The following is a 17,839-nucleotide window of genomic DNA, read 5'->3' as shown; positions in this document are numbered from 1 at the left end:
CACTCCTTGGTTGGTCCCCCATCCAGCACTGTCCGGACCGCGCGTTGCTTAACTTCCGAGATCGAGGGATCGGGTGTACCAACGCGCCACGCGGCCGTATTTTTTAGAAAATGGCCGACCAAAATAGGCAAACATTTTGTAGATGGCTTCCTTGAATTTTTGATAAATTTCAAACATGACAGTGCTTGAAAATGCAAAACAAGAAGTACTGGGGTTGACACGGGGCAAGGAGCTTTTATCTGGGAAACAACATGATGAAAATTTATATAGTTTAAGTCAAGGACAAAAAAGCTACATTCAATTCTCTTTCACTATTCTGAAAATAAGCAACTGCATGTATGTATTTGCAACGTTTCTGGACTAAGCCAACATATTTACGCATAGATAGTACACACAACAATGAGACACAGAGGAATATTGTCAAGCAGTTTTTTATTTTCAAACATCACCAGAAAAATATGCCTCTGTACAAATCACTTTGTTTTTTCCAAATCACTTTAACTACACAACGTGCCTGTCCTTTTTTAAAAAAAATTCATGGCAATATCTACATAAAAGACTACAACACTACATGACCAGAAACGTCTAAAAAAACAATGGTGGTACAAATTTCTACATATTTAGTTGCGGTCTATTCTAGAAAAGGACTCAATCCTGTTTTTTTTCATGCTAGCTTGTGACCCTAGATGACCCCTGCTAGGGTTTGCCCAAATAGTTCATGCAAATCCTGTCAAACCCCTAGCACCAATGGACCTTTATTTGCACAATGGATTCTCCAAAACACTGTGTATCAAAACATTTGGTTACAAAACCTACCCAAAATCTCTACCTTAGGAAACATTGCATGTAAAATCTTGTACAGCGTGTAGGAAAAATGTGGCGTGCAGAAAACATTGGCACGTACCGAAGACTTGAGAATATTTGCATCGTTTTGACTACTCACAGGGTTTCTAGCACTATAATACTGCACTGTTAAAAACAAGCTGGCCACATTTTTACAAAGATATTTCATACACATGGGACTGTGGTAAAAAATACACTAACAAGACTGCAATTATGACCTGTAATCTAAAATAGAAAACGCATGATACAATGTGAACATGCACATATTTTGCACAGTGACTGAGAATACTGTTTCAAATCTTTAGCAAGAAAACTTTGAGTTTTTAGCAGGAGCTATGCAACATGGAAAACACTGACTGGCTGTTTACCTCATGGGCTTCCAAGAAAGACGACCGACCTGGCTTTCGAGATTTCTGGTAGGTCCAAACTGTTTACACCATTGCTAGAATCCTCTCAACACAGAATTGTGTGTTTGTTGGGAACTGTTGTTGGAGTCTTCAGGAAGAATAGTCCATGGTTGAAGACACTAGTGAGCACGGATGTGAAAATCCTGGAAAGGACGACCTGGCTTTTGAGATTTCTCGGTCCAAAATGTTAACACGGCTGATAGAATCCTTGCAGCACAGAGTTGTGTGTTTCTTGGGAACTGTTGTTGGAGTCTTCAGGAAGAATAGTCCATGGTTGAAGACACAAGCGAGCACGGAAGGTGAAAAAATTATCCAGGAGGAAGAGTTCAGGCTGCCTGGGGGGTTGGTGGTGGTTGACAGGGCTTGACCCGGTGACCCGACCTCTGTGACCTACAGGACAGACAAACCAACATCAGCAAAAATTGCAGGCATATTACTGTAAATGTAGAAATGTTTGTGGTTTTCGCAGTGACCACTTTACCGCGAACTTAAAACCACCACGAACATTTCTCTATTATGGTATAAGACTATGGTGTTACTGGTGAACTTAAAACCACCGCGAAAAGTCCCTTTTCCCGCTAAGGCGAAATTAAATCCCCGCAAACTTAAATACATTTACGGTATATCACTTTTGTGATCTACGTCAGGTAGAAGATGAACAACACTTTTTTTGTAAATTGTACCACAAGGAACAAATTGTGCTTTATCATTTATAACAATATCAAAAAGAGTTTCCATACTTCTACTATCTTAATGGAACGGATAAATTTCCATTTTTGATGCGCCTATAGATCTAGAAAAACCCTGTATATCAAACATTATCTGTTCCTATATATACACTTGAACAACATTTTTATTATCTTTCTAACACTTAGATGTCAAGAATATGATGTATACTAGTATACTTTGATATCTTTACATACATAAACCTAAAAAAATATTTGGGTGCACCCTGTGCACCCACATAAAATAATTGGGTGCACAACTCCAATTTTGGGTGCACCTGGGTGCAGATGCACCCAGTATTTTGAGCCCTGATATGCATATGATTCTTATAAAATTTAAAACAAGACATGGCCTTACCAATTTAATTTCTTAGTTCTCAGATTTTTAGAAGTGAAAATATAGCAAGAGGACATCATAGAGCTAGAGGGAAGGGAGGAAAACTTGAATATGACTGTATTCACCCCATAAAACTGAGTACACCAAGGCATAAACCTGGTCCTCAGGCTTCATTATCATTTTGTTTTTCCAGTTTAGGCTTTTTTGAAAAAAATACCTTAAAATCCAGGAAGCAACAAATTAAATTAGTGTGGCCCAAGCCTTGCCAGAAATGGCTCCAAAGAAATCCTAACTTATACATGTGTATCATTACATAACTTAAACAGAAGGAATTCAACTTAAATATGTATTATGTAAGTTACATAAAGAGGGATATATCATATAGTCTCTGGGGTTACATTAATGATTAAATAATATAATAAAATAATATTGCATAATGCTTTTAGACCTATTAGATAAGTGTATAAGATGTAACCAAACTCTTGTTATGCAACAACCCCCCCCCCCCAATAAAAAGGTAAGTAGTGTCAAATGCCAAGTATGAATAGAAAACTTCATCTGAAATGTTTGCAACTAGAGTTTTTCTATGAAGAAAACAAGGCATTTCTTGAATTTGTCCATGAAAAAAAAAACATTGTCAGGCATATCCGGCCTTGGAAAAATGTTGTTGCATTTCCTGTTTCTTTACCTATCCTAATCTCCAAGCAGATCCTACGGTAGCATAAGATAGTATCAAAAGCTGGCAGAGGAGTGAAGCCGGCTTAGGAGTGTGTTTCGCTACTCTACATGGCAAATGGACACCTCTTGGCTGACAACACTCCTTGGCCAGTTTAGTACTATCTGATGTCATGATTTATAGGATCTGCTTGGAGTTTAACCTACCCTAGAAAAACCTGCAACTTCCAGTTAGAATTTTCATTCAGCCTACTTCCTATTCAAGTAAAAACACTGCTTGTCCTATCTAATGAAGGATAAATATCATGCACAAAATTTAAGTTTGACATTGAAAGACAAGTATCCTCATGCGTTTCAGTTTACTTTGTTCTACTCTATTGCAATATGTCTCACTAGAGTTTTGGCAGACCCTAATTCAAAAAAGAAAGAAACAGGAAACGCAACATCTTTTTCCTAGGCCTAATGTACATGTATATAGTGGCCTTTTGCAACAGCAACATTAGTAACAGGGCCAGGGGATAAGGCAGAAAATTTGTAAGTTTAACACAATGTACGGTCAATCTGAGAATAATTTTGACGTAGCATAAGATAGTTTCAAAAGCTGGCAGAGGAGTGAAGCCGGCTTAGTAGTGTGTTTTGCTACCACAACTTTGGGCTGACTACGCTCCTTGACCAGTTCGGTACTATTTTATGCCATCGCAGGATCTGCTTTGGTCCATGTACAGGGTTTTATACATGCACTATGATGTAGGTGTATATGGATTGTTGTTAGCTGCATTGATAAAGTATGAAAGAAAAATAGCAATGCATGGTTCCTGAACAGTTTTAGTATGATTCATAATCAGAGTGGTGCAGGTAAAATTTGTCTGGTGCAGGTAATTTTCAATGTTACCTGCACCAGTGCAGGCATGCAGAGAAAAGTATTTCGAGCCCTGCATATGCTAGTCCACTGGCTTTAGTCTATGCCCAGCCAAAACTGCAACCATAAAAAAACTACACCTACTGAAAACATTGTCACATGTTCTTCATGTCAAAATGAGAACAAAGGACAATGGAGATACGATTGACACGGTACTCCTATCGTAAGATCCTTTGGTGCAATTCTTTAAGCACTATTTCTTCCAGGAGTGTTTTCGATTTCAAAGGAAATGCCCTTTGCAAACATGTTAGAAGACCATTATCTAAATTTGTGCTAATAGCAGGTCTACTTGCCTTTCCCATCCATTTTCTTATCATACCCTCTTCAAGTAGTGATAACAAATCTGGTCTCAATTACAAATGTCAGTTTGGACCAACAAATCCAGTACTTCTTAGGGGTCTACATGGGGGGATCCAGGGGGTCCAGGCAATTCAGGAGGACTTTTTTATATAATGTACATGTAGGTGATAAGTCATTACAGAAAGCATTAAAAAAAATCCACATATACCACCAGTACATGGACCAGTGCAGGTTAGGTGCAGGTAGACATCAGAAATACCTGCACAGCTCCAATTTTACCTGCACTAACCTGTATATACCCAGTACATGAGCCAGTGCAGGTTAGGTGCAGGTAGACATCAGAAATACCTGCACAACTCCAATTTTAGCTGTATATACACAGTACATGGACCAGTGCAGGTTAGGTGCAGGTAGACATCAGAAATACCTGCACAGCTCCAATTTTACCTGCACTAACCTGTATATGCCCAGTACATGGACCAGTGCAGGTTAGGTGCAGGTAGACATCAGAAATACCTGCACAGCTCCAATTTTACCTGCACTACCCTGTATATACCCAGTACATGAGCCAGTGCAGGTTAGGTGCAGGTAGACATCAGAAATACCTGCACAGCTCCAATTTTACCTGCACTACCCTGTATATACCCAGTACATGAGCCAGTGCAGGTTAGGTGCAGGTAGACATCAGAAATACCTGCACAGCTCCAATTTTACCTGCACTAACCTGCATATGCCCAGTACATGCACCAGTGCAGGTTAGGTGCAGGTAGGCACCAGAAATACCTGCACAGCTCCAATTTTACCTGCACTAATCTGCATATGCAGGTGGTATTTCGAGCCATGGACTGTAAAAAGGTGGCCACATTCAGGATTAACCTTACTAATAGGTGGTGATTTCTACAAGTTTGACTGTATAAAACATGTCAAGATTATATGAAATTTCTGGCTAACAGTCAAGTACTAGTAATGAAATGATAAATACTTAATACATGTATTTCTAGTTCCCCAACTTTGACACATGCAGGAAAAGCAAATTTGGGCCATTTCTAGTCTACCCAAAGCTAAACCATTGCAATGCAGTAAAATGTAACTAGTAAAATGACTTTGATTTTAAATCCAAAATTCTTTTTCAACAAAGTCTTGCAACTATGTAACACCAAGGAGGTTATAACACATACAGGCTTAGATTGCATTACCTTATATATGACCTTTTATCTAAGACTTTTAAGTACAGTTTGAATATAGTAGGGTGGCTTGAATATTTGTGTAATAGAGCTTTGCTATTGCTAGCAATAGTAGCATTTTTACCACAAGTTAAGTCACCTTAGAGCTACACTTTTCTACTACTGCACAGTAGCACTAAATACCAAAATATTAACTTTTTTTCTACTAAAAATGAAGCAATATATCATATACAGACATTTAACTTCTCAAATAAGAATTAGAATAATTCCCTTTAAAAAAATGTTACACCACACAAAAAAAGTAAATACAGGATAGATGTAATAATGTAGTAGACATTTGACACAGAGTAAAAGATTTGAAATCAAAGATTTTTTTTAATGATTTTCTAGAAATTTCAAGAGCATTAACAGAAAGACTCCCATACACAACCGGAGTGAAATAGAAAAGAAAGGTACAAAACCATGTCTTTCTTTTACAATTTTTGTGGAGTTACATTTTAGTTCCCTTACAATAGCACCTTCAGGCAAAGGTTCACAGTTCAAATTTGGGACACTGCCAGGATTGTCATATCTTCCCATTTTCTTTCTAAAAAAAAAAAAGGGTTCCCAACACTGGCATGGTTGGAATTTTTCTGAAGCACTAGTATAGTAAGCACAGCAGTGTTATATATGACCACAATACTCCCCTTATCTCTAGCATCAAATTCCAACTTCTGACCTCTGAGTGGTAAAACACTCGCAGCTTTTAAAACCTTGAAAGTACCAGAATTTTCAAGTGTCTCTTTAGAAGAATCTTTAGTACAATGTCAAACTAATGCTGGAACATCTTACGTTAATGTATTGTTCAGATTTTGTAGGTGCTCTTGTAAAGTTCCCTGCATTCACCGAGGGTCTACATGAAGGGTTCTGACAATGTTTTCGGCAGAATTCAGAAGAACCCCCTATGCAAATTATTATACTGTACTCCAATGATTTTCTCTTTTCAGACTTGAATGAAGCCTGTTAAGTAGAACTACAACCTACGTGTAGTTGTAAAACTTAAAACTTGGTATAAAACATGAGAGTTACATTGTAGGCCTGTGCATTGTCAGAATAATAACAAAATAAGAATGCATTTGGTATTTGTAGAAGGGCAAAGGATTTGCAATCAAGTAACATGTAAGAAGATAAATACAACATTTTTAAACACAATATATGATATTGTTGTGTATTGACTTTGTAATAGTGGTACACAGAATCAGATGACATAACTGATACTGATATTAGTAAGTTTTACTAGCATTGCTTTCTTAGGTGGTATCTCACTGCACTTGGGGCACTGGTGCGGCACTGCAGAGTTCGTTCACTGCGGCACTTGCACAAAACTTACGAAAATTTGTTCTTTATCTCTGAAATTCGTTAAGTCATCTACAAACCTTGCAGTGCCACACCGGTGCCCTAAGTGCTGTGAGATACCACCTTGACAAGAAACAGGACAACTAACAATCTTGAAGAAAATTTAGATTGCTTACTACAAGTTCTTACAAGCAGGTACATGTACTTGCAATCCATATGTACACTGAGTCTATACTGATTCATGAGTCTCAACTTTTTATGGACTACAGATTCAAAAGTTTTTCATATCATTTCTTTACCTTTTTCTGTCATGTAAGTTGCAACCAAGGACATATAATCACTTTGCTTTCTAAAATGCATTCTTGAAAAGCCTAGGTACTAGACATGAGTTAGATACTTAGAACAAATAATATTGAAAATGTCTTTTTCTATCAAATGGAATATCCTATGGTTAATGGTTGATTTTGAAACATTACGTTTCAAAATATATTTTTCGAAGAAAAAAGCTCATGTTGATTCTTGATCTAAATAACATTGTGGATCTAAATAAAGTCAACTCAACAATGCCTAGAGGGTGGGACTGAGATCTAAAGACTTGCGTCCTTTTGCTTAGAGCTGGGTACTTAAAAAATACACTTGACTGTTGGTACATACTAGTACACCTAAATAGTTGCATAAGTTACATAAAGTGTTGCATCAGTGTTGGACAAGTTATCTAACTGCCACTTTCATGCAGTACTGCTACCTACATTTGTGAGTATATTACTTTTTGCTTTTCTATTGGCAAAATATTGGTAGCTTCCCAACTTGAACAAAAAAATTGCTAGGGTATGACACAGTGGCGCTAGAAAATCTATGTCTATAGTAAAACAACGCCCATATATTGTTGTGTTGTATAAGTTATAAGTTTCAGTCAAGAAAGGCAAATCGTTTAAACAACATTCCCGTTCTTGTTTTTAACCTAGAACTGAAATCGACCAATAAACATATTACCTGGTCTCCACAGTTAATATTTCAGTTATATAGATATGTGGAAGATTTTATAAAATCCAGTTACATGGCAGTTATTTGGCTTCGAAGTCGGGCAAAATTTGCTAGTGGGATAAAAGTCTATACTACACCATAGTAATGCATTACCTGTTTTAGTTTACTACATGTATTAGTATAATCAGGGTATTTGAGCACACAGACCTTGTTATTAGCAAGGTTCAAAGTACTGGGAGCATTTGCAATTCTGTGCACCAAAAATTGCATCTGAATTTTGATTGCGGGTGCATCTAGATCGTTGTGTAAGGTACATGCAAGTACTACTGTATGATTCACTTGTTAAAAGTCAGCTACATGTATAGATGCCATACTTTGTACCTCGTACAATTGTTGTGCAATAAAGTTATATACAAACAATTTCAGATTCCAGCTCCAGGGCTCGAAATTTATTTTTGAGATTAGGTGCACTGGTGCACCAAAAATTTCTTTGGGTGCACCATATACATTGTAAAATGAATTAGAAAAACCTAATATTTACAATTACATGACAAAAATATATTTTGAGATCAGACTTGGGTCTGGTATCCAGCCTATGCTCTTCTGGGTTTGGACTCTTCAGAAATTACAACAGGGATACTTGCTTGGATCAAATTTTGCCGCCCCGACGACTGTTGATGTGGCACGCGCATAATTTTGGACCGTCGAAAATATCGATAAAAGCAAATTCCAACTTCAAACAAGTACTATGGCAGATATTTTTTTATCTTTCTAACACCTAGATGTCAATGATATGGTGTATACTACTACTAGTACTAGGAAACTTTGATATATTTACATATGTAAACTTACAACAATATTTGGGTGCACCCACAGAAATAATTTTTGTGCACACCTCCAATTGTGGGTGAGCCCTAGACCCTGAAAAGGAGCAATAGTGGCAATACGGTAAGGCCTAGGAAAAAAAATGTTGTGTTTCCTGTTTCCCTACCTACCCTAATAAAACCTGCCGACCCTAGACTTTTTTTGGGGGTCGGCAGTGGAGTCACATAGCTTCCAGTTAGAATTTTTATTTAGCCTGCTTCCTATTGAAGTAAAACACTGCTTGTCCCATCTAATGAAGGATAAATGTATCTATCATGCACAAAATTAAAGTTTGACATTGAAAGACAAGTGTCATCATGCATTTCAGTTTACTTTGTTCAACTGTATTGTAATATGTATCACTAGAGTTTTGGCCAGCCTAAAAATAATACAAGAAAAAAAAAGATAATCCCTACCTACCGACCCAAATTTTTTCAGGACTGAAACAGGAAACACAACATTTTTTTTCCTAGGCCTATTTGTACTACTAGTATACACATGTAACAAGGTACATGTATGAATGACATTCTAATTTATGTTCAGCACCAAATTCTGTTTCCTGTTAATCCTAGCTTTTCAGAATAGGTACACAAATGTTAATGTAGTGGTGATACTTGTACACTTAGGACTGAAACTGGACTTTGAAAACAATCAGTTAGAAAGAAAAAAAACTAAATTGTTGGAAACCAGTTCAAAACACTCTTGTTTCTGTTTCTAAACCACCTGAAAACCGTCCACAGATCTTGAAATCTGCAAGGCAAATCTTGCTGTTTTTGTGTTTATTAATATTACTGAGCTTTTGTGTTCAATACTGACTATACACGATTTTGCTTGGATATTTTTTCACATTGCAAGTAGAATTTATACCAACATCCAAGTTTCACATGTAACAGAATAGAAGTACCTAAAGAGTAAGCCCTGGTAAAGAGTAGGTTCTCTGTGTTGGGATTTGAGTTGGACCACATTTCACTTTTGACACACGGGGTTATGTCAATACAAGTTTCCTTTGGCATAGAATCTCAGGTATTTGACTTCATTTCACCAACAAATATCTTTATATACCGCAAACACTGTTTCTCTGGAATCTGGCAAGGGAAAAAAACTAAATAAAGGGACAAAACAGCAGTTGATGCCAGAAAAACATGTATTAAATTTAAAAAGCATATTTTTATTTTTATTAGAGGTTTTTTTTCTGATTTCCAATTGTATGTCAGCCAGCAAAGCTAGTATGTTACATGTATGCCTAAGGGTGGTTATACATATACGGGCGATACAATTACAATATAGGTACTAATTTGTGAGTTGAACATACATATACATACATGGAAGAGAAATTGTTATAGGTCTAGACAAAAACACTAGTACATCATGGCAACTTGGTTTGCCTCCAAGAAAAACTAACATACTAGTGAAGTACCAAGAAAGAACTGAGCACTGACAGCCGTGTACATGTACATGTATGGTTGGGTTTGGCCATGGCTAAGGTTTGGCACAAGCAACCACACTGCATATACTTCCAAAGTCTTGCCTGAAATACAGTAATTCACTGAGTAAAAACGACTTGCTGCATTCGTGAGGCACAAAACGGATAACAACTAATTATAAAGAATTTCCAAGCAAACCAAAATAACATCAAACTAGCGCCTGAGTGCTGAGTCAAATATTACAAAAATATACTAGGTAAAACCCAGGTTCTAATCTGAATGATTGTATACCTGTGCTACGGATATAGGACTCAGCCTACTACAAATTGACAGTGCAGTCTACACCAGTCCATAAAAGATCAAAAGAAGAGATTTGTCCTGCAACACCTTTTCTTCCTGTAATGAACTGGTCATAAATTATGTCACACCATACCATGTGTACACACCAAATCACTCACTCACCAACTCAGCTTTCCTTGGTAGAAGGAACTACAAGGAAAACAGAAGTAAGAAGAAAGCCTAAACAGTAATACAATTTTTATTTACGAGAGAAATCAGCTATGTTACTGTATGCGAAATTCATTTTAAAAGCAGATCATTCAATTCATTTGAAAAATTCTATTGTTTGTAGTCTCGTTGTATATAATATTGTATTCTCTTTTTCTTTCCATAGACTGAAAAGTATAAAATCTACAACTGTCCCAACAGTTGTGTATGTGCATGTTTCATTTAAATAAAGGGCACATGTTACTCTACATTTCAATGTATATACAGTGCCTTGCTTTTGCTTGTTAGAATCCAGTACACATTGATTGTGAAAATAAAAACAATGAATTTTCTGTTTAACTTTAAGTCTAGTTCCCATGTGAAAGGAGGCTGAGATAAAGATTCTTAGAAATTCATAATAGAATGTTACCATTTTATTAATAAAATATATATGTTTTAGAATACTGACTGTTACACTGAATGCTTTCCTACTACATGTATATGCACACATTGTGCTTGGAGTCTTGGATACCTAAAGCTCTCCTTGGCATGTGTTGGAATAATTTCGCATCCATGCAACCAAAATTAAACATTTTTATCTATCAAAAAAGAAGTGCATAGCAGAGATTGAGACAACTATTGTTAAAATGAGATCTGAAGTGAAAAACTGAAAATGCCTTCAAGCAACAACATCGAAAACTGTAGTTTGAGTTTTAGTAAAACCCAAACCTGCTTTCTTTATTGTATTTTCAGACAAAAGATATGTAGCTTTACCAATGAAATGGTATATCTTTCTGTATTTCTATTTGTTGTGGTATTGGATAAGAATACAGTGTATATTCCCACAATACAGTTGATACAAAACTTTGCATAGACACACAACTACAACTCAATGTAGTTGGACTTGGAGCAAGATACTTGCTAGCACATATCCCCAATTTGAATTGAAGCTTTAATTTTTTAGTTCTCATGTTGTTATGTTTTGTGGCTAAATCTGTCATTTCAAGCTTCTTTTGTCAATTTCAAGTCAAGAAAGTTTTTCTACGGAAAGGGTGAAATTTTTGGGTGTTCTCACAAGCAAATTTCTGTCCAGGGACGGAGGGACGGGTCCTAGAGGCAGTCTACTTCAGTGCTACTCCAAAACCGCTCAAATTTCTCTATATCAGTATAGTACATTATCATTTGATTATGGGGAGCTTACAATATGTGTAACCATCTTGGAGACAAAATTCTGTCAGCAAGTTTGTATGCCCTATTATTATGTATTATTTCTTGCCCAACATACATGTAGCACAATAGGTGCATATGATAAGATCCAATGGTTTGTTCCACTTGTTGAATTACAGTCAACTGAAAAGCTGGCATGGTTGAGTTTTCCAAGGAGGTTATATATTACTGTAGCTTGAAAGTTCATCTGTGTTGGTAAAAGTCTCTTGAACTACAAATGTAGTTTAACTGTAATATCCAACACAAAAATTGGACTCACCCAAATTGTCGACTGAACCGGACCAGTCTTTTTCAAGGAATGAACAATTTGGGTGAGTCCAATTTTTGTGTGTAGCATATTACAGTTAAACTAGTTCAAGAGGTTATATATTATCTCTATATAACCTCCTTGGGTTTTCTAAGGATCCTTAGTCTAAAATCTATATCCATATACCTTTTTTCATGATTGAATTCAACATGACAGCATACCACCTTAGTTGTCATGGTACAACTAACAGGCTATATAAAAACTCATATGAGTGAAAACTGTGAAAAATTCCAGTAAAGGAGGATTCTTCTTGTCAATAAACGACCAGGATGGCCTTGAACATGAGGAAAGAAACACCTGGGTTTGACCTCTCTGAAGGCAGGCTACCAACCCATCTAAACTCCACCCCCTAACACACCAGCCCCTACCACACAGCACAAACACACTAGATTTATTGGCAGGTTGCCCATGGCCTAGTGACCTCGCCAAGGGACCCAACTAAACCATGCTGTCTCAATGTCTCTGGGGTTTAGCATAGGCTGGATATGAACATATTATCAGGGTATGTAAAAAGACATATGTATCCGTACGTATGGAATACAGGTGGTAATTTTTGTCATACACGTGTCAACACTGAATCTATGGTATATCTACATCTATGCAAAATTTGACGCTTTCTCACCGAAATTTTATCCAAATTTTAATTTTTTTTTTCAGAACTATTCTGAAAAAGGTAAATATGGTTGTGAAGACTAATATTTCCCCCCCCCCCCAAAATAAAGCTGTTCAAAATAGAGGAAATATTTCATACTATCTTTACATACTAAGGTACGGTTTTTAATTAAGAACTTGAAAGAACAATCTTATAAAGCTTGAGTGCAAAATTACACTTCTTTAAACAATGAGACCCAGACATTGCTTTCTTATAGAAAAACTTGTGTCAAAATCACAAACCCTTCTATTTGGAGCATTCAAACTGCATTTTCTTGAGTGATGTAGTTGTTTTGAAATCTCCCAATACTTTACCAATGGAGAATGAATGCATCCACAACTCTACTTTATAAATTATAGTCTAGGACATGGCAAAATGGTTGTCTAAATTGTCAAAATCAGAGATTCCTGTATTTCCAAGGACGTTACTGTTGTGTTTTAGTTTTCTCAGTGGAAACTTGTACGTGGAACTTGAAGAAGGGTTGCACATTTACAAGACGTAGTGAAAGAGTAACGTCAGTTTGTGTGGTAGTGATAGGTATTGCAGAGAACCCATGAATGTAGATAAGAAAGTGCAGTATACTATGTACACAGTGAGACAGTGGTGTAGTGTTTCACATGTATTAGAAGTGAGGAGACTTGGTCACAGACATGTACAATCACTCCACACACCTGCGATCACAATCCATCTTTCTTCTTCTGCCTCCCTCTGCGTTTGCGTAGCTCGCTGGCGTGCACCGTGCCCGGTTTGCTGTACGGCATGCCCCCTATCTTCCACTTCACCGCGGGATGCTTCCTGGACGGCTTGGTCCCTGGTTCGAGTCTCATGGTATACGCAGGCGCCAAGTCACCGTCAACCCCTATAGTCAGTGTGGGCATCCACGGGAACTGTGCAAGGAGACTGAATGTTTTTCTTCCAGGTGCCATCGAGTGGTAGCTGCCTTTTTTTGTCCTACTTTCCAAACCTTCTTCGGTCGGCTGTGTCTTTGCTATGCCTTTAGACAAAGTCTTATCCTTCTTTTCTGAAGATTTGGAAGATAAGTTCGTTTTCTGAGTTGGAGAAACTTTTCTTTTCTTCCTGGTACCTTTCAGATCTGGTTTGGATGTCTTCAGGTTGGACTTTCTTTGAGGTATTTGTGCTTTAGTTCTTGGCAACACTTTGTTCTTCAACTTTTTCTTGTTGGTCTTGCTTCGGCGCAGATTGTCGATTTCCGACGAGATGGCTTCTAGCTTTATCGCTAGCTCGTTTTCCGTCAGTTTGGCGGTGTCGTCGAGCGTCGGTGGAATCTTGGAGAGTTTGGGCGAGAAGGTCGCATTCTGTATGTAACCATTGGGCCCTTTCTGTGGAGACCTGGCTTTTTCACCTGGGTGTTCCATTCTCATCTTTTTCACACCTGAAAACACAGCTTCATCGTTGTTCAACTTTCTTTTCTTTTTCTGAGAGACGTCTTGGCTGTTGGATGGAACTTTCTTGAAGTTGTTTGCGACTTTCCCTTGTTTCGGTGACAGGGAAACCTTGGTGCCATTGAGAATGGCTTTCTTGGCACCAGGCTTTTTGATAACTTCATTGTTTTGTTTCCTTGATGCCCCCCTCCCTCGGCCATGTTTGGGACTACTTCTCAAGGGGGATTTCATTGTGCAAGACGTCTTCCTTTCCTCCTTGGACCCTCTGACGTCTTCTCTCTCCACTAAGACGTTTTCCTGAGGAGGAGAGACTTTGATAGAGTCTACAGCCCAAGTTTTCTTCCCTTGTTTCTTGAGAACAAGTGAGGCACTTTGAGGCGATGTTGGTGGGGAGGGGAGACAGTCTGTGTCAAGGGGAGGGGCGTGAGACAGAGAACTTGTTACAAACTGGGTCAAAGGCACTTGAAGCCCGTTCTTAGCACCTTCTAGAGCAAACCCTACGCCTTGAAGACAACCGTTGGCGACAGACCGCTGTTGAAGTCCCTGTTCTTGAGAAAGATTTGGTCTGCGGAAGCGAATGCTACAGTTTGAATCAGAACTAGACGTCGAGTCGTCAGAATCGCTAGAAACATCACTGTCCGAGTCAGAACCGTCGCTAGAAGTTGTGTCCGAACTCAGAGAGTCGCTGGAAGCTGAGAGACTGGACATAGCACTGAGGTTTGAGTCGATGTCCAGCAGAGAGTGGCAGGAACTTTCGGAGTCCGAACTGTTGTCCAGCGGGCCGCCATGTTGGATTCGGACGCCATGTTCTTTGAACTGAAACCCGTTCACAAACCGAACTTCCGAGTTTTTCTCTGTCGCACTTTCCTTCAGTTCCTGCGCGAAAGTCTTCCCAGAACAATATGAAGAACCAAAAGTTGTCTTGGTTTCGGTCCTTGTCATAAAATCCAGGGAACTTCCTTCGAAGCGAAGTTTCTTGCCAAGTTTCTCCACGCTCCCGAAAAGACCATGGCCCTTGTTTACTCCCTGACTCAACTGAAACCCATTTAAATCGCGAACTTCCCCATCTGTCGTCTGCAGGACTTTTCTGTCGCACGACGAACTCCCGACAACGTTTCCAGGCTTCTTGAAAGTTGTATCACTCGCTCCGTTAACTGCTGGACGGGAACTGAAGGAAGTTTTGACAGAATCTCGGCGTTTATTCTGCCCAAAGCTGTTGGTTTGCGAAGTGACGCTATCAGATTCAAACAAGCCAGACGACGACTTCGCTTGCTTCCCCGGTAAATGCGAAAAACACGCCCGCGCGTTAGAATTCCCCTTCAGAAAACCATTCCCAAATCCTGGCAAAGTTTTCTCATTGCACTCTCCAGTCTGTTTCTCAAAAGCTTGGTTGTAGACTTTCTGTTTTTGCGACTTTCCGAAGAGAGAGACGCTGTTTACAATGTGCTGATTGAGAATTCGCGCGGCGCCAAAGCCGTTCGGCAGTTGGGTCCGATTTTGCACGTTGCTGGAAAGTGCGTGATACTCCGTGAAACTCCAGAAATTTTCATTCTTGGTGAAGCTACCATACTCTCCGAACCTTGGCGAGTCAGTCCTGAACCATTTCGTACCGTGGACGTGTGATTTCTGAGGTAAATCGGAGGATAAAGTTGCCCGATGCTGGGAGTGAGCGCTGCGGTGGCTAGCAGAGCCGCAGTGCTCGCCCGCAGACGACGCGTTCTTGTTTTTCTGGTGATTAGTAGCGACACCTTCCCATGCGCGGCCTTTTGACTGAGGAATCTCTCTCACTCTCTCACCTTTCTTCTTTTTCATCAAGTCATGCTTTATCTTATCGCTACCCCCCTCGACGTTTTTCTTTCTTCTTCGTTTTGTCTTCAAGGTCGGCTCGGTTTCGCAGGAAGTACAGAGCGCTTCGACGTCCTGACGTGAGATGAGGGTACATTTCGCGGAATGGAAGGCGATGGCGTTCAGAGACTTGAGTTTTCGCAGCTCTTCCAGCGTGCACGGGTGTTTGTCCACACTGAGGTAGTCCATGCGTTTGTGTACTGTTGTTCTCGGGATACTGCCCAGTAGAGTCGTGAAGACCTCGGATAACGCGAACATCTGCTTCCCGTCGACATAAAGGTATCCCAGGCGGGCCCCGTTCACTACGGCATGGCCGCCCTCGCCCGGGTAGACCGAACTTCTCGGGAAACCATCCATGTCATTCCCGCTCTCAGCACCTCACCTTCACACTGGAAAACAGAAGAAGAAAAAAAACATGAACAAAATTCTCCAATAAAAATCCTAGAAATAAAAATACACTGTCTCAAAACATATTTTACACACACATCCAAGCTATTTTCTAGTTCTGGACGCAGGAATTTCTGCAATCATGGCACATGAAATAATTGCAGCTATACGGCCACTGGCATGAGGTGCCAAGGGCATGCACCAAAGCCGAATACCTGGAAATATGACAGAACAAGAAAGCTGGGGGCCTGAAATGCGACCTCGCTACTTGTAGCAATGGCGTGCGACTGAACGAATCGAATGAATGACTGACTGAAGCAGATCGTACAAAAGATTCGGGGGTCCTCAGGCCGCTATACGAGAGAGAAACTAACCCCCAGCTCCGCACACATGCATGTGCACACTCGCGAACACCGGCCCAACTGTCACCAGCAAATCTTGACAAATGGCCAGACCACCTTACTAAATACGAGCCGTTCAGTTCAGGAGGGGACTATCATTTAATGACCAATTCGCGCTCTACGATTGGCCAGGACAAATGTCTGAAACCCGGAGACAAAAGAGATTTGTGTAAGAGGGGAGGGGTTGGGGGTGGGAGCAACCCCCGCCTTTTTGGAATGTACGATTTTCACACCACATTTCTATAATGGGAATAGCCCGTTTCCTGTATACATTTCTGATCAACAAGTAAAGCTTTGATGAGGAGATAGGGGAAAAGGAATAAATTATCTACATCTGTGAAAACGGGGCGCTTTTTTCTTGGTTCGGTTCCCAAGGGATAGATTCCGGTTTTCCTTATTCATGTGTCCTTCACGGGTATCCCATTTCCACAACTCACAAATCGTATTTATTTACATAACGGTCAAAAATGGACATTTTACCCCAAACGCAGTCAAGATGTCTAAATCGGAAATTTATTGAGCCGCAAAATTACTAGACACTTGCCTTCCCAGATCTGACACTGGAAAAGTAGAAATTCCGTAAATTGATACAAGAAACAGTTGGTAATGGAAATAGCAGCGATTCTGGGCTCAGTTTGACCGAAAAGTCCAATTTAGGGTGCAAACTTATATTTGCTGGCATATTCCCTACAACACACGTTGTCGGGCGTTTCTAAAATCCAAAATTCCCTCGTCGGTAAAAATCACCCCAGTGCCTGCCTCCGTTACCGACTCAGTGCCACTCCTGTGTTAACTTTTATTGCAACGCCTGTGTTTCATATTTTGTACCTTAATTCGTCATATTTTCTTTAATTGAACAGGCGCATTTGTACAACCTGTCTTCCAACGTAGTAATAACATTAAATCCTCACGGTGCCATTTTCCGGGCCCGGAAACCAAAAAGAAAAAAAAAAATCCGCCATTTTTGTCTAGCCGTGTTCAACCCGCTACTCAGACAGAGCGATGGATTCAAGTTGCTATTCCCCCCTCCCCCAACTATTAAAATAATCCACTGTACTTATATATTATACATTGTTAATTTTCCCTACTCGGTGGTACACGGTTCACGTATTCGCTATATAATGATCACAACTT

At 39.4% G+C, this 17,839-nt stretch overlaps 1 protein-coding gene across 3 annotated transcripts; it reads right to left on the bottom strand.

Annotated features, from left to right (window-relative positions):
• Positions 1-481: 481 nt before the first annotated feature.
• On the bottom strand, positions 482-16,787 carry LOC118423919. 3 transcript variants are annotated; one of them, XM_035832231.1, is made up of 3 exons: positions 16,679-16,787; positions 13,341-16,306; positions 482-1,640 (listed from the first exon to the last, which is right to left on the bottom strand). In XM_035832231.1, the coding sequence occupies exon 2, from the start codon at positions 16,272-16,274 to the stop codon at positions 13,347-13,349; it is 2,928 nt and encodes a 975-aa protein (XP_035688124.1). In that variant the 5' UTR covers positions 16,275-16,306; positions 16,679-16,787; the 3' UTR covers positions 482-1,640; positions 13,341-13,346. The 3 variants fall into 3 exon arrangements, with proteins under 3 accessions (XP_035688124.1, XP_035688125.1, XP_035688126.1); XM_035832232.1 differs by having other exon boundaries at positions 16,633-16,729; XM_035832233.1 differs by lacking the exon at positions 16,679-16,787 and adding an exon at positions 16,520-16,534.
• Positions 16,788-17,839: the final 1,052 nt, after the last annotated feature.

This window comes from Branchiostoma floridae, chromosome 10, assembly GCF_000003815.2.
Source record: "Branchiostoma floridae strain S238N-H82 chromosome 10, Bfl_VNyyK, whole genome shotgun sequence".
NCBI classification, from domain to species: Eukaryota; Metazoa; Chordata; class Leptocardii; order Amphioxiformes; family Branchiostomatidae; genus Branchiostoma; species Branchiostoma floridae.
The sequence above is the reverse complement of the archived record's forward strand: the minus strand, read 5'-3'. Positions and strand labels throughout refer to the sequence as shown.

Excerpts from the sequence above, each read along its gene's own strand:
- LOC118423919 (XM_035832231.1), bottom strand. The coding sequence starts at position 16,274 with ATGGATGGTTTCCCGAGAAGTTCGGTCTACCCGGGCGAGGGCGGCCAT.